The 17,500-nt window shown below is 42.2% G+C and overlaps 1 protein-coding gene across 1 annotated transcript in view; it reads left to right on the top strand.

Moving 5' to 3' along the window:
• Window positions 1-17,500, top strand: part of LOC126992678 (transmembrane protein 132C-like) — a 38,673-nt gene that overhangs the window by 8,772 nt on the left and 12,401 nt on the right. The window contains exon 2 of the mRNA XM_050851484.1: window positions 16,403-16,598. Within this exon, the coding sequence (XP_050707441.1) occupies window positions 16,403-16,598 (196 nt within the window). The remainder of the gene's footprint in view (window positions 1-16,402; window positions 16,599-17,500) is intronic.

Here is a 17,500-nt window from a genome sequence, read left to right as displayed (position 1 = left end):
TAAAAGAAAAAGCAAAAGAAAAAAAATATAGATAAACAAAAAAATAATGATAAAGTCTTAAGTAATCTCTCTCTCTCTCTCTCTCTCTCTCTCTCTCTCTCTCTCTCTCTCTCTCTCTCTCTCTCTCTCTCTCTCTCTCTCTCTCTCTCTCTCTCTCTCTCTAATTGGTGCCTAAGTATTACCTCCTCGTCCTCCTCCTCCTCCTCCTCCTCCTCCTCCTCCTCCTCCTCCTCCTCCTCTTCCTCCTCCTTCAGTCGTGTTTACAAGTGGAAGAGAGAGAGTGAGAGGTAAACAGAGAGAGAGAGAGAGAGAGAGAGAGAGAGAGAGAGAGAGAGATTAAGTGGACATGAATATATTTAGTTTATTATTATTATTATTATTATTATTATTATTATTATTATTATTATTATTATTTTTTTTATTATTATTATTATTATTATTATTATTATGTATGTATTATTATTATGTATTATGTATTATTATGTGTGTGTTATTATTATTATTGTGTGTGTGTGTGTGTGTTTGCATTTTTCATTAGGATAAAAACCTTCAGCATATTATCTCTCTCTCTCTCTCTCTCTCTCTCTCTCTCTCTCTCTCTCTCTCTCTCTCTCTCTCTCTCTCTCTCTCTCTCTCTCTCTCTCTCTCTCTCTCTCTCTCTCTCTCTCTCTCTCTCTCTCTCTCTCTCTCTCTCTCTCTCTCTCTCTCTCTCTCTCTCTCTCTCTCTCTCTCTCTCTCTCTCTCTCTCTCTCTCTCTCTCGTCCTCCTTTATCTCCATTACTCTTCCTCTATTTCTCCACCTCCTCCTCCTCCTCCTCCTCCTCCTCCTCCTCCTCCTCCTCCTCCTCTTCTCACGGCCTCCATCTTCCCCCTCCTCCTCCTCCTCCTCTATTTCTTCCTTTTCATCTTCCGTCACGACCACATCTCCTCCTCCTCCTCCTCCTCCTCTTCCTCCTCCTCCTCCTCCTCCTCTGCAGTGTTGCCCAGTAGGAAGGAAGAAAGGAAGAGATATGGCATCGTTGCTTCCTCTCACCATGGCAACGCTGCACCACCTGTACACAAACACAGGAGGAGGAGGAGGAGGAGGAAGGGAAGCGTGATGGCGTAGCGACAGGTATGAAGGAAGAGGAGGAGGAGGAAGAGTAGGGGGAGGTAGGGGTAGAGGAAAAGGAGGAGGAGGAGGAGGAGGAGGAAGAAGAGGAGGAGGAGGAGAAACAGAGGTCACCGTGAAAGGGAGGAAGGAGAGAGAGAGAGAGAGAGAGAGAGAGAGAGAGAATAAATCTAAACTTATTTTAATTTTGTTTTTCTCTTCCTTTTATCTCTTTTTTTTTCCTTTTCTTTCTTCTTCTTCTTCTTCTTCTTCTTCTTCTTCTTTTTCGTCAGATTATTTTCATTGTCTATTTCATTATCAATATTTACGTTTACACACACACACACACACACACACACACACACACACACGCACACACACACAGGTATGATAGTTTCTAAGTTACAGTATATATGTGTGTGTGTGTGTGTGTGTGTGTGTGTGTGTGTGTGTGTGTGTGTCGGAATGAACATTTTGCACGCACTTCATTCTAAATTACTTACCTGTTGTTGTTGTGTTTGTTGTTGTTGTCGTTTTTCATGATCTTGTTCTTCTTATTTCTGTTGTTAATTTTTGGATAGTTCTTCCACTCCTCTATATAGTGGTTTTTTTTACGCTTTCCAATCTTTCAAAATATAGTAGTAGTAGTAGTAGTAGTAGTAGTAGTAGTAGTAGTAGTAGTAGTAGTAATAATAATAGTAGTAGTAGTAGTGGTAGTAGTAGTAGTAATAGTGACAATAATAGTAGTAGTAGTAGTAATAGTAGAGAGAGAAACTTTAATTAGTATGATTTCTTGATATGGTTTTCCATTTTAATTAAACTTTCACGCACACACACACACACACACACACACACACACACACACACACACTTTCTCTCTCTCTCTCTCTCTCTCTCTCTCTCTCTCTCTCTCTCTCTCTCTCTCTCTCTCTCTCTCTCTCTCTCTCTCTCTCTCTCTCTCTCTCTCTCTCTCTCTCTCTCTCTCTTTCTTTCTCATCATTACGTCCTCCCGTCGGGTGTTTGTGATAGGTTTGTGCGTTTGTTTGTGCGTGCGTGTGTTTGTTTTTCCTTTGGGTTTGTTTATTTGTTTGTTTGTTTGGGGCGGAAAATTGTAGGACCTCGTGTATATCGGGGAAAGAGAGAGAGAGGAGAGGGGGTAGGGGAAGAATAGAGGTGTCTACTATATGGAAGGAAGGAAGGAAGGAAGGAAGGAAAGAAGGAAGGAAGGAAGGAAGAAAGGAAGGAAGAAGGGAGGTAGGAAGGAAGGAAGAAAGGAAGGAAGGAAGGGAGGAAGGAAGAAAGGAAGGAAGGACGAAAGAATAAATGGAAGAGGAAAAAGAAGAAGAGGAGGAGGAGGAGAGAGGAAGGCAGGAAGGAGAGAAACAAAGAAGGAGGGGAGAAGAAAAGAAAGAAAGAGAGGAGGAAGAAAGAAAAAGAGAGGAGAAGTGAAGAAGGAGAGAGAAGTGTCAGGAAAAAGAAAGAAGAGGAGGAGGGAGGAGAAAGGAGGAAAGTAGGAAGGAGAAATTACAAAGAAGGAGGAAGAGAAAAGGAGGAAAGAGAGGAGGAAGAAAAGGAGAGAAAAGAAGGAAGAGTGTCATTACCTCTTTACGTAATTAAATTCATCGTGACATTGGTATCATTATTATTATTATTATTATTATTATTATTATTATTATTATTATTATTATTGGTGTTGCTTATTCTTCTTTATTCCTTGGTTTCATTTTCTCTCCTTCGTCTTTCCTTCGCTTTTTCTAATCCTTCTTTTTTTCATATTTTTCTTCGTTTAGTATTTGACGAATTTCATTGTTTCATACGTTCTTTTCTTTTTTTTTTTTCTTTTTTCACCCCTGATCCTAACCTAACCTCACCCCTGATCCTAACCTAACCTCCCCTCACTCCCTGATCTTAACCTAACCTCCCCTCACTCCCTGATCTTAACCTCCTCTCACCCCTGATCCTAACCTAACCCCCTCTCACCCCCTGATCCTAACCTAACCTCATCCCCTAATCCTAACCTAACCTCCCTCACCCCCTGATCCTAACCTAATCCCCCCTCACCCCCTGATCCTAACCTAACCCCCCTCACCCCCTGATCCTAACCTAATCCCCCCTCACCCCCTGATGTTAACCTAACCTCATCCCATGATCCTAACCTAACCTCCCCTCACTCCCTGATCTTTACCTAACCTCACCCCTGATCCTAACCTAACCTCCCCTCACTCCCTGATCCTAACCTAACCTCATCCCATGATCCTAACCTAACCTCCCCTCACTCCCTGATCTTTACCTAACCTCACCCCTGATCCTAACTAACCTCCCCTCCCTGATCCTAACCTAACCTCCCTCACCCCTGATCCTAACCCAACCCCCTCACCCCCTGATCCTAATCTAACCTAACCTCACTCCCTGATCCTAACCTAACCGCCCCTCACCCCCTGATCGTAACCTCCACTCACCCCTGATCCTAACCTAACCCCCCTCACCCCTGATCCTAACCTAACCTCCCTCACTCATTGATCCTAACCTAACCTCCCTCACCCCTGATCCTAACCTAACCTCCCTCACTCCTGATCCTAACCTAACCTCCCTCACCCCTGATCCCTAACCTAACCTCCCTCACCCCTGATCCCTAACCTCCCTCACCCCTGATCCTAACCTAACCTCCCCTCACTCCCTGATCCTAACCTAACCTCCCCTCACCCCCTGATCCTAACCTAACCTCCCCTCACCCCCTGATCCTAACCTAACCTCCCCTCACCCCCTGATCCTAGCCTAACCTCCCTCACTCCCTGATCCTAACTAACCTCCCTCACCCCCTGATCCTAACCTAACCTCCCCTCACTCCCTGATCCTAACCTAACCTCCCCTAACTACCTGATCCTAACCTAACATCCCTCACTCGTGATCCCTAACCTCCCCTCACCCCTGATCCTAACCTAACCTCCCTCACTCCCTGATCCTAACCTAACCCCCCCTCACACCCTGATCCTAACCTAACCTCCCCTCACCCCCTGATCCTAACCTAACCTCCCCTCACTCCCTGATCCTAACCTAACCTCCCTCACCCCTGATCCTAACCTAACCTAACCTCCCCTCACTCCCTGATCCTAACCTAACCTCCCCTCACTCCCTGATCCTAACCTAACCTCCCCTCACTCCCTGATCCTAACCTAACCTCCCCTCACTCATTGATCCTAACCTAACCTCCCCTCACTCCTGATCTAACCTAACCTCCCTCACTCATTGATCCTAACCTAACCTCCCCTCACTCCCTGATCCTAACCTAACCTCCCCTCACTCCCCTGATCCCTAACCTAACCTCCCCTCAGTCCGTGATCCTAACCTAACCTCCCCTCACCCCCTGATCCTAACCTAACCTCCCCTCACTCCCTGATCCTAACCTAACCTCCCCTCACTCATTGATCTTAACCTCCTCTCACCCCTGATCCTAACCTAACCCCCTCTCACCCCCTGATCCTAACCTACCCTCATCCCCTAACCTCACACCCCTGATCCTAACCTAACCTCCCCTCACCCCCTGATCCTAACCTAACCTCCCCTCACTCATTGATCCTAACCTAACCTCCCCTCACCCCCTGATCCTAACCTAACCTCACCTGATCCTAACCTAACCTCCCTCACTCCTGATCTTAACCTAACCTCCCCTCACTCCTGATCTTAACCTCCTCTCACCCCTGATCCTAACCTAACTCTCACCCCTGATCCTAACCTAACCTCACCCCTGATCCTAACCTAACCTCACTGATCCTAACCCCCTCACCCCTGATCTTCTAACTCTCACCCCTGATCCTAACCTAACCCCCTCACCCCTGATCCTAACCTAACCTCACCTGATCCTAACCTAACCCTCACCCCCTGATCCTAACCTAACCTCACCCTGATCCTAACCTAACCTCACCTGATCCTAACCTAGCACCCCTGATCCTAAACTAACCTCACCCCCTGATCCTAACCTAACCTCACCCCTGATCCTAACCTAACCTCACCCCTGATCCTAACCTAACCTCCCCTCACTCCTGATCCTAACCTAACCTCCCTCACCCCTGATCTTAACCTAACCTCCCTCACTCCTGATCCTAACCTAACCTCACCCCTGATCCTAACTAACCTCACCCTGATCCTAACCTAACCTCACCTGATCCTAACCTAACCCCCCTCACCCCTGATCCTAACCTAACCTAACCTCACCCCTGATCCTAACCTAACCTCACCCTGATCCTAACCTAACCTCCTCACCCCTGATCCTAACCTAACCTCACCTCACTAGTCCTAACCTAACCTAACCTCACCTGATCCTGATCCCAACCTAACCTAACCTCACCCCTGATCCTAACCTAACCCCCCCTCACCCCCTGATCCTAACCTAACCTCACCCCTGATCCTAACCTAACCTCACCCCTGATCCTAACCTAACCTAACCTCACCCCTGATCCTAACCTAACCTAGCCTCACCCCTGATCCTAACCTAACCTAACCTCACCCCCTGATCCTAACCTAACCTAACCTCACCCCCTGATCCTAACCTAACCTAACCTCACCCCTGATCCTAACCTAACCTCCCCTCACTCCCTGATGTGTTCATTACAAGATTTTTTCACTGTTATTAATTTGTTAGATTTTTCATTTATATATTCAGGGTTGCATATACTCTTTTTTTTTTCATTTGTATCTTTCATATTCACTTTTTTCATTTATTTTTCATTATTTCATCGATATTTTCTGCTATTTTTTCATATCTTTCCTGTTTTTTTCGTATTTATTTCTTTTTCTTTTTCATTTTCGTCTTTTTCACACTTTTAACGAAGGCTATTTTTGTCCTGTTTTAAGCTTTCTATACGTGAATCAGCCATTTTAATTAGCCTTTTGATCTCTCTCTCTCTCTCTCTCTCTCTCTCTCTATCTCTCTCTCTCTCTCTCTCTCTCTCTCTCTCTCTCTCTCTCTCTCTCTCTCTCTCTCTCTCTCTCTCTCTCTCTCTCTCTCTCTCTCTCTCTCTCTCTCTCTCTCTCTCTCTCTCTCTCTCTCTCTCTCTCTCTCTCTCTCTCTCTCTCTCTTATTTTTTGAAAGCAAGTCTGAAATATAGTAGAGAGAAAAAGGAAAGCCAGAATGATGGCCAGCTGGGGAGGGATTTTAGAGGAAAGGAGGGAAAGAAGGAGAGAAGGAAGGAAGGAAGGAAGGAAAGAAGAAAGGAAGGGAAACAGTTACCATTATTATTATTATTATTATTATTATTATTATTATTATTATTATTATTATTATTATTATTATTATTATTATTATTATTATTATTACAACTTTTTTCCTCCCTAATGACCTATTGTTATCTGACTAATACCTGTAATGAACGAGTATTATTTCCTGACCTTTCACACGTTGACCTAACCTGACCTTGACCTCGTAGTAGTAGTAGTAGTAGTAGTAGAAGGAAGATGAGGAAGGAGGGAAGGAAGGAAGGAAAGAAAGAAAGGAGAGAAAGAAATATAAGATACTGTAGAGGAGGAGGAGGAAGAGGAGGAAGAGGAAGAAAAGAAGGAGGAGAATAAGCAAAACAATGATAAAGAAGAAAGAAAAGAAGAAAGAAGAAGAGAAAGGAAAAACATGGTGAAGGAGGAAGAGGTAAGGAAGGAAGGAAAGAAAGAGAGAAGAGAAAAAACTATTATATAATGTAACGGAGGAAGAAGAGAAGGAGGAGGAGGAAGAGGAAGAAGAGGAGGAGGAGGAGGATTAGCAAAACAATGACAAAAAAGAAAGAAAAGAAGAAAGAAGAAGAGAAAGGAAAAACAAATGGTGAAGGAGGAAGGGGAGGATTACAAGAAGAAGAAGAAGAAGAAGAAGAAGAAGAAGAAGAAGAAGAAGATAACGAGCAAAATAAGAAGCAAAGAGAAAAGAAAGAAGAGGAAGCAGAATAAGTAGACACGAAGAAGGAAGAGGAGGAGGAGGAGGAGGAGGAGGAGGAGGAGGAGGAGGAGGAGGAGGAGGTTCTCTTGTTTATATTTTCCTAACGTTCCTTGGGTTTTGAACTTTAGTATACCATTAAGAGGAGGAGGAGGAGGAGGAAGAGGAGGAGGAGGAGGAGGAGGAGGAGGAGGAGGAGGAGGAGGTGTTTGTGGGATAATTTTGGTTATTTTTTGCTAATTAGGGAAAGAGGTGTGTGTGTGTGTGTGTGTGTGTGTGTGTGTGTGTGTGTGTGTGTGTGTGTGTGTGTGTTTTATGTAAGTACTTGTAGATATTTAAAATGTTTCCATGTATGTGTGTGTGTGTGTGTGTGTGTGTGTGTGTGTGTGTGTGTGTGTGTGTGTTCCATTAAACTTTTGCTTCAAGTTTGCCACACACACACACACACACACACACACACACACACACACACACACACACACACACACACACACACACACACACACACACACACACACACACACACACACACACACACACACACACACACACACACACACACACACACACACACACACAGATGAAAAGAAAACATCGGTCAAACTTTCTTGTTTTCTCTTTCTTTTTTTTTCGTTTTCAAAGTACCAAATGTGTGTGTGTGTGTGTGTGTGTGTGTGTGTGTGTGTTTGTGTGTTTTCAAACCCTTTTTTTTTTTTCCTTTCCTTTTTTTTCGATAATTTTTAATCCATCTAATTATTTTTTGTCTTTTTTGTCATTCTTTTTTTTTCTTCTTTTTCTGTTTTTTTATTAATTTTCTATCTCCCTCTTTCCTCTTCTTTTCCTTTCTCTGTTTGTATCATTCATTTTCTTTCTTTTTTCTTTATTTTTCTTTCTTCTTTTTCTCTCTCGATCAATTTTCCATCCATCTTTTTTCCTTCTCCTTCCCTTTGTCTTTTTTTCCTTCCTTTTCTTTCTTTTCATTCGTATTTCTTCTTCCTTTCTCTCTTTCGATCAATTTTCCATCTATCTTTTTCTTCCTCTCTTCCTTTATTAAATCTTTTCCTTCACTTCCTTATTTTCATTCTTCTTTTCCTTCCTTCATTATTTTTTTCGTCTTTTAATTTCTTCTCTTTTCTTCGTCTATTTTCATCATTATTTTCATTTTCTAATCTTTTTCTATTTCTTCTTTCTCTTTTTTTTATTTTCCAGACATCATTTTTTCCTATATTGCTTTTTCTTTCATTGTTTTCCTTTCCTAATCTTTTTCTTTTTCTTTTTTCTTTTTCTGTAATCATTTTTTCCTATATTCCTTTTTCTTTCATTATTTTCATTTCCTAATCTTTTTCTTTTTCTTTTTTCTTCTTCTGTAATCATTTCTTCCTATTTTGCTTTTTATTTCATTATTTTCCTTTTCTAATCTTTTTCTATTTCTTCTTTCTTTTTTTCTGTAATTTTCCACACGTCAGTTTTTTCCTATATTGCTTTTTATTTCATTATTTTCCTTTTCTAATCTTTTTCTATTTCTTTTTTTCTTTTTCTGTAATCATTTTTTCCTATATTGCTTTTTATTTCATTGTTTTCCTTTTCTAATCTTTTTCTTTTTCTTTTTTCTTCTTCTGTAATCATTTTTTCCTATATTGCTTTTTCTTTCATTATTTTCATTTTCTAAACTTTTTCTTTTCTTTTTTTCTTCTTCTGTAATCATTTTTTCCTATATTGCTTTTTCTTTCATTATTTTCCTTTTCTAATCTTTTTCTTTTTCTTTTTTTCTTCTTCTGTAATCATTTTTTCCTATATTCTTTTTTCTTTCATTATTTTCCTTTCCTAATCTTTTTCTTTTTCTTTTTTTCTTCTTCTGTAATCATTTTTTCCTATATTCCTTTTTCTTTCATTATTTTCCTTTCCTAATCTTTTTCTTTTTCTTCTCTCTCTTTTTCTGTAATTTTCCACGTCAGTTTTTTCCTATATTGCTTTTTATTTCATTGTTTTCCTTTTCTAATCTTTTTCTTTTTCTTTTTTTCTTTTTCTGTAATCATTTTTTTCCTATATTGCTTTTTCTTTCATTATTTTTCTTTCCTAATCTTTTTCTTTTTTCTTCTTCTGTAATCATTTTTTCCTATATTTCTTTTTCTTTCATTATTTTCCTTTCCTAATCTTTTTCTTTTTCTTATTTCTCTTTTTCTGTAATTTTCCACACGTCAGTTTTTTTCCTATATTGCTTTTTCTTTCATTATTTTCATTTTCTTATCTTTTTCTTTTTCTTTTTTCTTTTTCTGTAATCATTTTTTCCTATATTGCTTTTTATTTCATTATTTTCATTTTCTAATCTTTTCTTTTTCTTTTTTTCTTCTTCTGTAATCATTTTTTCCTATATTGCTTTTTATTTCATTGTTTTCCTTTTCTAATCTTTTTCTTTTCCTTTTTTTCTTTTTCTGTAATCATTTTTTCCTATATTGCTTTTTATTTCATTATTTTCCTTTCCTAATCTTTTTCTAATTCTTTCTCTTTTTTCTGTAATTTTTCACGTCAGTTTTTTCCTATATTGCTTTTTCTTTCATTGTTTTCCTTTCCTAATCTTTTTCATTTTCTTTTTTTTAATTCTTCTGTAATCATTTTTTCCAATATTGCTTTTTCTTCATTATTTTCCTTTCCTAATCTTTTTCTTTTTCTTCTTTCTCTTTTTCTGTAATTTTCCACACGTCAGTTTTTTCCTATATTGCTTTTTCTTTCATTGTTTTCCTTTTCTAATCTTTTTCTTTTTCTTTTTTTCTTCTTCTGTAATAATTTTTTTCCTATATTGCTTTTTATTTCATTATTTTCCTTTCCTAATCTTTTTCTTTTTCTTTTTTTCTTTTTCTGTAATCATTTTTTCCTCTATTGCTTTTTATTTCATTGTTTTCCTTTTCTAATCTTTTTCTATTTCTTTTTTTTCTTCTTCTGTAATCATTTTTTCCTATATTGCTTTTTCTTTCATTATTTTCATTTTCTAATCTTTTTCTTTTTCTTTTTTCTTCTTCTGTAATCATTTTTTCCTATATTGCTTTTTCTTTCATTATTTTCCTTTTCTAATCTTTTTCTATTTCTTTTTTTCTTTTTCTGTAATCATTTTTTCCTATATTCCTTTTTCTTTCATTATTTTCATTTTCTAATCTTTTTCTTTTTCTTTTTTTCTTCTTCTGTAATCATTTTTTCCTATATTCCTTTTTATTTCATTGTTTTCCTTACCTAATCTTTTTTCTTTTTCTTATTTCTCTTTTTCTGTAATTTTCCACACGTCAGTTTTTTCCTATATTGCTTTTTCTTTCATTATTTTCATTTTCTAATCTTTTTCTATTTCTTTTTTTCTTTTTCTGTAATCATTTTTTCCTATATTCCTTTTTCTTTCATTATTTTCCTTTCCTAAATCTTTTTCTAATTCTTTCTCTTTTTTCTGTAATTTTCCACACGTCATATTTTCCTATATTGCTTTTTCTTTCATTATTTTCCTTTCCTAATCTTTTTCTTTTTCTTTTTTCTTCTTCTGTAATCATTTCTTCCTATTTTGCTTTTTCTTTCATTATTTTCCTTTCCTAATCTTTTCTTTTTCTTTTTCTTTTTCTGTAATCATTTTTTCCTATATTGCTTTTTCTTTCATCATTTTCATTTTCTAATCTTTTTCTTTTTCTTTTTTCTTTTTTTGTAATCATTTTTTCCTATATTGATTTTTCTTTCATTATTTTCCTTTCCTAATCTTTTCTTTTTCTTTTTCTTTTTCTGTAATCATTTTTTCCTATATTCCTTTTTCTTTCATTATTTTCATTTCCTAATCTTTTTCTTTTTCTTTTTTTCTTCTTCTGATATCATTTTTTCCTATATTGCTTTTTTTTCATTATTTTCCTTTCCTAATCTTTTCTTTTTCTTTTTCTTTTTCTGTAATCATTTTTTCCTATATTGCTTTTTCTTTCATTATTTTCCTTTTCTAATCTTTTTCTATTTCTTTTTTTCTTCTTCTGTAATCATTTTTTCCTATATTCCTTTTTCTTTCATTATTTTCATTTTCTAATCTTTTTCTATTTCTTTTTTTCTTCTTCTGTAATCATTTTTTCCTATATTCCTTTTTCTTTCATTATTTTCCTTTCCTAATCTTTTTCTTTTTCTTCTTTCTCTTTTTTCTGTAATTTTCCACACGTCAGTTTTTTCCTATATTGCTTTTTCTTTCATTATTTTCCTTTCCTAATCTTTTTCTTTTTCTTTTTTTCTTCTTCTGTAATCATTTTTTCCTATACTCCTTTTTATTTCATTATTTTCCTTTCCTAATCTTTTTCTAATTCTTTCTCTTTTTTCTGTAATTTTCCACACGTCAGTTTTTTCCTATATTGCTTTTTATTTCATTATTTTCCTTTCGTTCATTATTTCCCCGTCAATAAATCTAATCTATCCAACACGTTTCAAACCTTTTTATTACGCGTCATTATTATTTATCGCCCTCGTATTGACTGTGGTTGTGTTCTATCGTTTATTAGAATTTATCCGACCGTTCCATTATATATATGACTTTGATTTTGATGTATAGTTTCAGAGCTTTTTTTCTTTAACACACACACACACACACACACACACACACACACACACACACACACACACACACACACACACACACACACACACACACACACACACACACACACACACACACACACACACACACACACACACACGTAAAATCAACCCTCATCAGCTACCCTCCTCGTACTGACAGTCTTCTACCTCTTAAAATCCGCCGCCATGTTGCCTCTCTTTCTATCTTCTATCGATATTTTCATGCTGACTGCTCTTCTGAACTTGCCAACTGCCTGCTCCCCCCCCCTCCTCCCGCGGCTCCGCTGCACACTACTTTCTACTCTAGCTCATCCCTATACTGTCCAAATCCCTTATGCAAGAGTTAACCAGCATCTTCATTCTTTCATCCTTATTCTTCCTTATCCAAATTCTTTGAACTGCAAACCAACTCAAGAACTAGAAATAACGGTTTACCCATTCAGTCGAGTCGATGTAACACAGACATTGGAAGGAGTTTCTTTTCAAACCGAGTCATCCGCCACAGGAACAATCTTCCCTCAGAAGTAGTAAATGCGAATACCATCAACTCCTTCAAATATAGAATCGACCGTCATTTCGCTGCGTCAGGAGTAAACTGAATAACGAGGGGCTTCCATCTGCTCCTCAATATCGAGGTGCTTTCATCTGCTCCCCAAGCCCCAAGTGGCGGTCGAGCAGATTAAATCACCCAAGCGGGCGACCTCGTAATGAGCCAATAGGCTTTCTGTTGCCTGCATTTCCATGTTTCCATGTTATGCTGTCCAAAACCTTATGCAAGAGTTAACCAGCATCTTCATTCTTTCATCCTTATGCTGTCCAAACCCCTTATGCGATAGTTCATTCTTTCATCCCTATGCTGTCCAAATCCCTTATGTAATAGTTTTAACCAGCATCTTCATTCTTCCATCCCTATGTTGTCCAAATCCCTAATGCAAGAGTTAACCTGCATCTTAATTTTTTCATCCCTATGTTCTCCAAATCCCTAATGCAAGAGTTAACCAGCATCTTCATTCCTTCATCCCTATTCTCTCCAAATCCCTTATGCAAGAGTTAACCAGCATCTTCATTCCTTCATCCCTATTCTCTCCAAATCCCTTATGCAAGAGTTAACCAGCATCTTCATTCCTTCATCCCTATTCTCTCCAAATCCCTTATGCAAGAGTTAACCAGCATCTTCATTCCTTCATCCCTATTCTCTCCAAATCCCTTATGCAAGAGTTAACCTGCATCTTCATTCCTTCATCCCTATTCTCTCCAAATCCCTTATGCAAGAGTTAATCAGCATCTTCATTCCTTCATCCCTATTCTCTCCAAATCCCTTATGCAAGAGTTAACCTGCATCTTCATTCCTTCATCCCTATGCTGTCCAAATCCCTTATGCAAGAGTTAACCTGCATCTTCATTCCTTCATCCCTATGCTGTCCAAATCCCTTATGCAAGAGTTAACCAGCATCTTCATTCCTTCATCCCTATGCTGTCCAAATCCCTTATGCAAGAGTTAACCAGCATCTTCATTCTTTCATCCCTATGCTGTCCAAATCCCTTATGTACTAATAGTTTTAACCAGCATCTTCATTCTTCCATCCCTATGTTGTCCAAATCCCTAATGCAATAGTTAACCAGCATCTTCATTCTTTCATCCCTATGCTGTCCAAACCCCTTATGCAAGAGTTAACCAGCATCTCCACTCCTTCATTCTCTCCGCTGCCCCTGGTAAACTCATAAACAACCTTCCTTCCCCATCAGCCTCCTAACCCTTCCCTTCCCCATCAGCCTCCTAACCCTTCCCTTCCCCATCAGCCTCCTAACCCTTCCCTTCCCCATCAGTCTCCTAACCCTTCCCTTCCCCATCACCCTCCTAACCCTTCCCTTCCTCATCAGCCTCCTAACCCTTCCCTTCCCCATCAGCCTCCTAACCCTTCCCTTCCCCATCAGCCTCCTAACCCTTCCCTTCCCCATCAGTCTCCTAACCCTTCCCTTCCCCATCAGCCTCCTAACCCTTCCCTTCCCCATCACCCTCCTAACCCTTCCCTTCCCCATCAGCCTCCTAACCCTTCCCTTCCCCATCAGCCTCCTAACCCTTCCCTTCCCCATCACCCTCCTAACCCTTCCCTTCCCCATCAGTCTCCTAACCCTTCCCTTCCCCATCAGTCTCCTAACCCTTCCCTTCCCCATCAGCCTCCTAACCCTTCCCTTCCCCTTCAGTCTCCTAACCCTTCCATTCCGAATCAGCCTCCTAACCCTTCCCTTCCCCATCAGCCTCCTAACCCTTCCCTTCCCCATCAGCCTCCTAACCCTTCCCTTCCCCATCAGCCTCCTAACCCTTCCCTTCCCCATCACCCTTCCCTAACCTTCCCATCAGTCTCCTAACCTTCCCTTCCCCATCACCTCCCTAACCCTTCCCTTCCCCATCACCTCCTAACCCTTCCTTCCCCATCAGCCTCCTAACCTTCCTTCCCATCACCCTCTAACCTTCCTTCCCCATCAGCCTCCCTAACCCTTCCCTTCCCATCACCCTCTAACCCTTCCCTTCCCCATCAGCCTCCTAACCCTTCCTTCCCCATCACCCTCCTAACCTTCCCTTCCCATCACCTCCTAACCCTTCCCTTCCCCATCATCCTCATAACCCTTCCCTTCCCCATCAGTCTCCTAACCCTTCCCTTCCCCATCACCCTCCTAACCCTTCCCTTCCCCATCACCTCATAACCCTTCCCTTCCCCATCAGCCTCCTAACCCTTCCCTTCCCCATCACCCTCCTAACCCTTCCCTTCCCCATCAGCCTCCTAACCCTTCCCTTCCCCATCACCCTCCTAACCCTTCCCTTCCCCATCACCCTCCTAACCCTTCCCTTCCCCATCCCCCTCCTACCCCTTCCCTTCCCCAACAGCCTCCTACCCCTTCCTTCCCCTCACCTCCCTAACCTTCCCTTCCCCATCAGCCTCCTAACCTTCCCTTACCACTCACCCTCCTAACCCTTCCCTTCCCCATCACCCTCCTAACCCTTCCCTTCCCCATCACCCTCCTAACCCTTCCCTTCCCCATCACCCTCCTAACCCTTCCCTTCCCCATCAGTCTCCTAACCCTTCCCTTCCCCATCACCCTCCTAACCCTTCCTTCCCATCACCCTCCTAACCCTTCCCTTCCCCATCAGCCTCCTAACCCTTCCCTTCCCCATCACCCTCCTAACCCTTCCCTTCCCCATCACCCTCCTAACCCTTCCCTTCCCCATCACCCTCCTAACCCTTCCCTTCCCCATCAGCCTCCTAACCCTTCCCTTCCCCATCAGTCTCCTAACCCTTCCCTTCCCCATCACCCTCCTAACCCTTCCCTTCCCCATCAGCCTCCTAACCCTTCCCTTCCCCATCAGCCTCCTAACCCTTCCCTTCCCCATCACCCTCCTAACCCTTCCCTTCCCCATCACCCTCCTAACCCTTCCCTTCCCCATCAGCCTCCTAACCCTTCCCTTCCCCATCACCCTCCTAACCCTTCCCTTCCCATCAGCCTCCTATCACGGCCCTTCCCCATCACCCTCCTAACCCTTCCCTTCCCCATCACCCTCCTAACCCTTCCCTTCCCCATCAGCCTCCTAACCCTTCCCTTCCCCATCACCCTCCTAACCCTTCCCTTCCCCATCAGCCTCCTAACCCTTCCCTTCCCCATCAGTCTCCTAACCCTTCCCTTCCCCATCACCCTCCTAACCCTTCCCTTCCCATCACCCTCCTAACCCTTCCTTCCCCATCAGCCTCCTAACCCTTCCTTCCCCATCACCCTCCCTAACCCTTCCCTTCCCCATCACCCTCCTAACCCTTCCTTCCCCATCAGTCTCTAACCCTTCCCTTCCCCATCACCCTCCTAACCCTTCCTTCCCCATCAGCCTCTAACCCTTCCCTTCCCCATCAGCCTCCCTAACCCTTCCCTTCCCCATCACCCTCCTAACCCTTCCTTCCCCATCAGCCTCCTAACCCTTCCCTTCCCATCACCCTCCTAACCTTCCTTCCCCATCACCTCCCTAACCCTTCCTTCCCCATCACCTCCTAACCCTTCCCTTCCCCATCAGCCTCCCTAACCCTTCCCTTCCCCATCAGTCTCCCTAACCCTTCCTTCCCATCAGTCTCCTAACCCTTCCTTCCCCATCAGTCTCCTAACCCTTACCTTCCCCATCAGTCTCCTAAACCTTCCTTCCCCATCAGTCTCCCTAACCCTTCCCTTCCCATCAGCCTCCCTAACCTTCCTTCCCCATCACCCTCCTAACCTTCCCTTCCCATCAGCCTCCTAACCTTCCCTTCCCCATCAGCCTCCTAACCTTCCCTTCCCTCAGCCTCCTAACCTTCCCTTCCCCATCAGCCTCCTAACCCTTCCTTCCCCATCACCCTCCTAACCTTCCCTTCCCCATCAGCCTCCTAACCTTCCTTCCCCATCAGCCTCTAACCTTCCTTCCCCATCAGCCTCCTAACCCTTCCCTTCCCCATCAGCCTCTAACCCTTCCCTTCCCCTCAGCCTCCTAACCCTTCCTTTATCAGCCTCCTAACCCTTCCCTTCTCCATCAGCCTCCTAACCCTTCCCTTCCCCATCAGCCTCCTAACCCTTCCCTTCCCCATCAGTCTCCTAACCCTTCCCTTCCCCATCACCCTCCTAACCCTTCCCTTCCCCCTCACCCTCCTAACCCTTCCCTTCCCCATCACCCTCCTAACCCTTCCCTTCCCCATCAGTCTCCTAACCCTTCCCTTCCCCATCACCCTCCTAACCCTTCCCTTCCCCATCAGTCTCCTAACCCCTCCCTTCCCCCTCAGCCTCGTAACCCTTCAATTCCCCCGCAGGCTCCACGAGGTGCTGTCCTGGGTGCTGGAGGTCCCGGAACACGTGGGGGCCGGCGAGGCAAAGATCACCTGGTCCCTGCGGTACCTCATGGACGCCCACCGCAGGGAAACCTTCTCCGGCGCCGACACGCCCAAGATGACGGCCCGACTCACCATACTGAAAGACGACATCCAAGCGGTCCTGCCCATTGCCAAGGTAAGGGGTCTGCTTCACCTGGTCTTCCTTCATATATCCTGAATCCCTACGCCCCTGTCCACCCAGCAGTGAATGGGTACCAGGTACCAATCGGGGGTTGTGTCCCGTCTCCTGGGGTCTGTTCCTTTCTCCTATAATTCCTTCCCCTTCTGTCTCTCTCCGGCATATGACCACAGATGTTGCGCCGACTAAACGAAACTTTCCAACTTTCTCCATATATCCTTCCCAGGCGTGGACAGAGGGTAAAACTCGCCCTAAATACAGTAGTTTAGTAACATAACAAGAAAAAATATATTAGTAGCTAGGAAGGTACTTAGAAGGGCATTTAGAGAAGGGGATAGTATAGACAAACATTCCATTTTCTCTATACAGTAACAGCCGTGGACAGAAGGTAATACTCGCCCTAAATACAGTAGCTTAGTAACATAACAGGAAAAAATATATTATAGCTAGAAAGGTACTTAGAAGGGCATTTAGAGAAGGGGATAGTATAGACAAACATGACTTTGATAAGCTAAGTTAAAGTTGAGAAGGCAAGATCATACGAGTACTAATCCTGTACAGAACTAGTTTATTACGAGTATATGGACACAGATAGACAGACAGACAGAGAGGAGATAAGGGAGAAAAGTAGGTTAATAGAAGAAGGGGAGGGATAAGGGAGGAAGAGAGAGATAAGGAAAGAGGAGGAGGAAGGAAGGAAGGGGGGAGAAGGCATCAGTAGGTGTTGGTTCCCAGGTAAGGAGGAGGAGGTGGTGAAGGAAAATAAAAGTCTGAGAAGAAGATGAGGAGAGAGAATGGGAAGAGGAGGAAGGAGGAGGAGGAGGGAGTGAGAGGAGGAGGAGGAGGAGGAGGAGGAGGAAGAAGAAGAAGGAAGAAGAGGAGGAGGAGGAGGAGGAGGA

This window comes from Eriocheir sinensis, unplaced genomic scaffold (assembly GCF_024679095.1).
Source record: "Eriocheir sinensis breed Jianghai 21 unplaced genomic scaffold, ASM2467909v1 Scaffold5, whole genome shotgun sequence".
Taxonomy (NCBI): Eukaryota; Metazoa; Arthropoda; class Malacostraca; order Decapoda; family Varunidae; genus Eriocheir; species Eriocheir sinensis.
The sequence above is the reverse complement of the archived record's forward strand: the minus strand, read 5'-3'. Positions and strand labels throughout refer to the sequence as shown.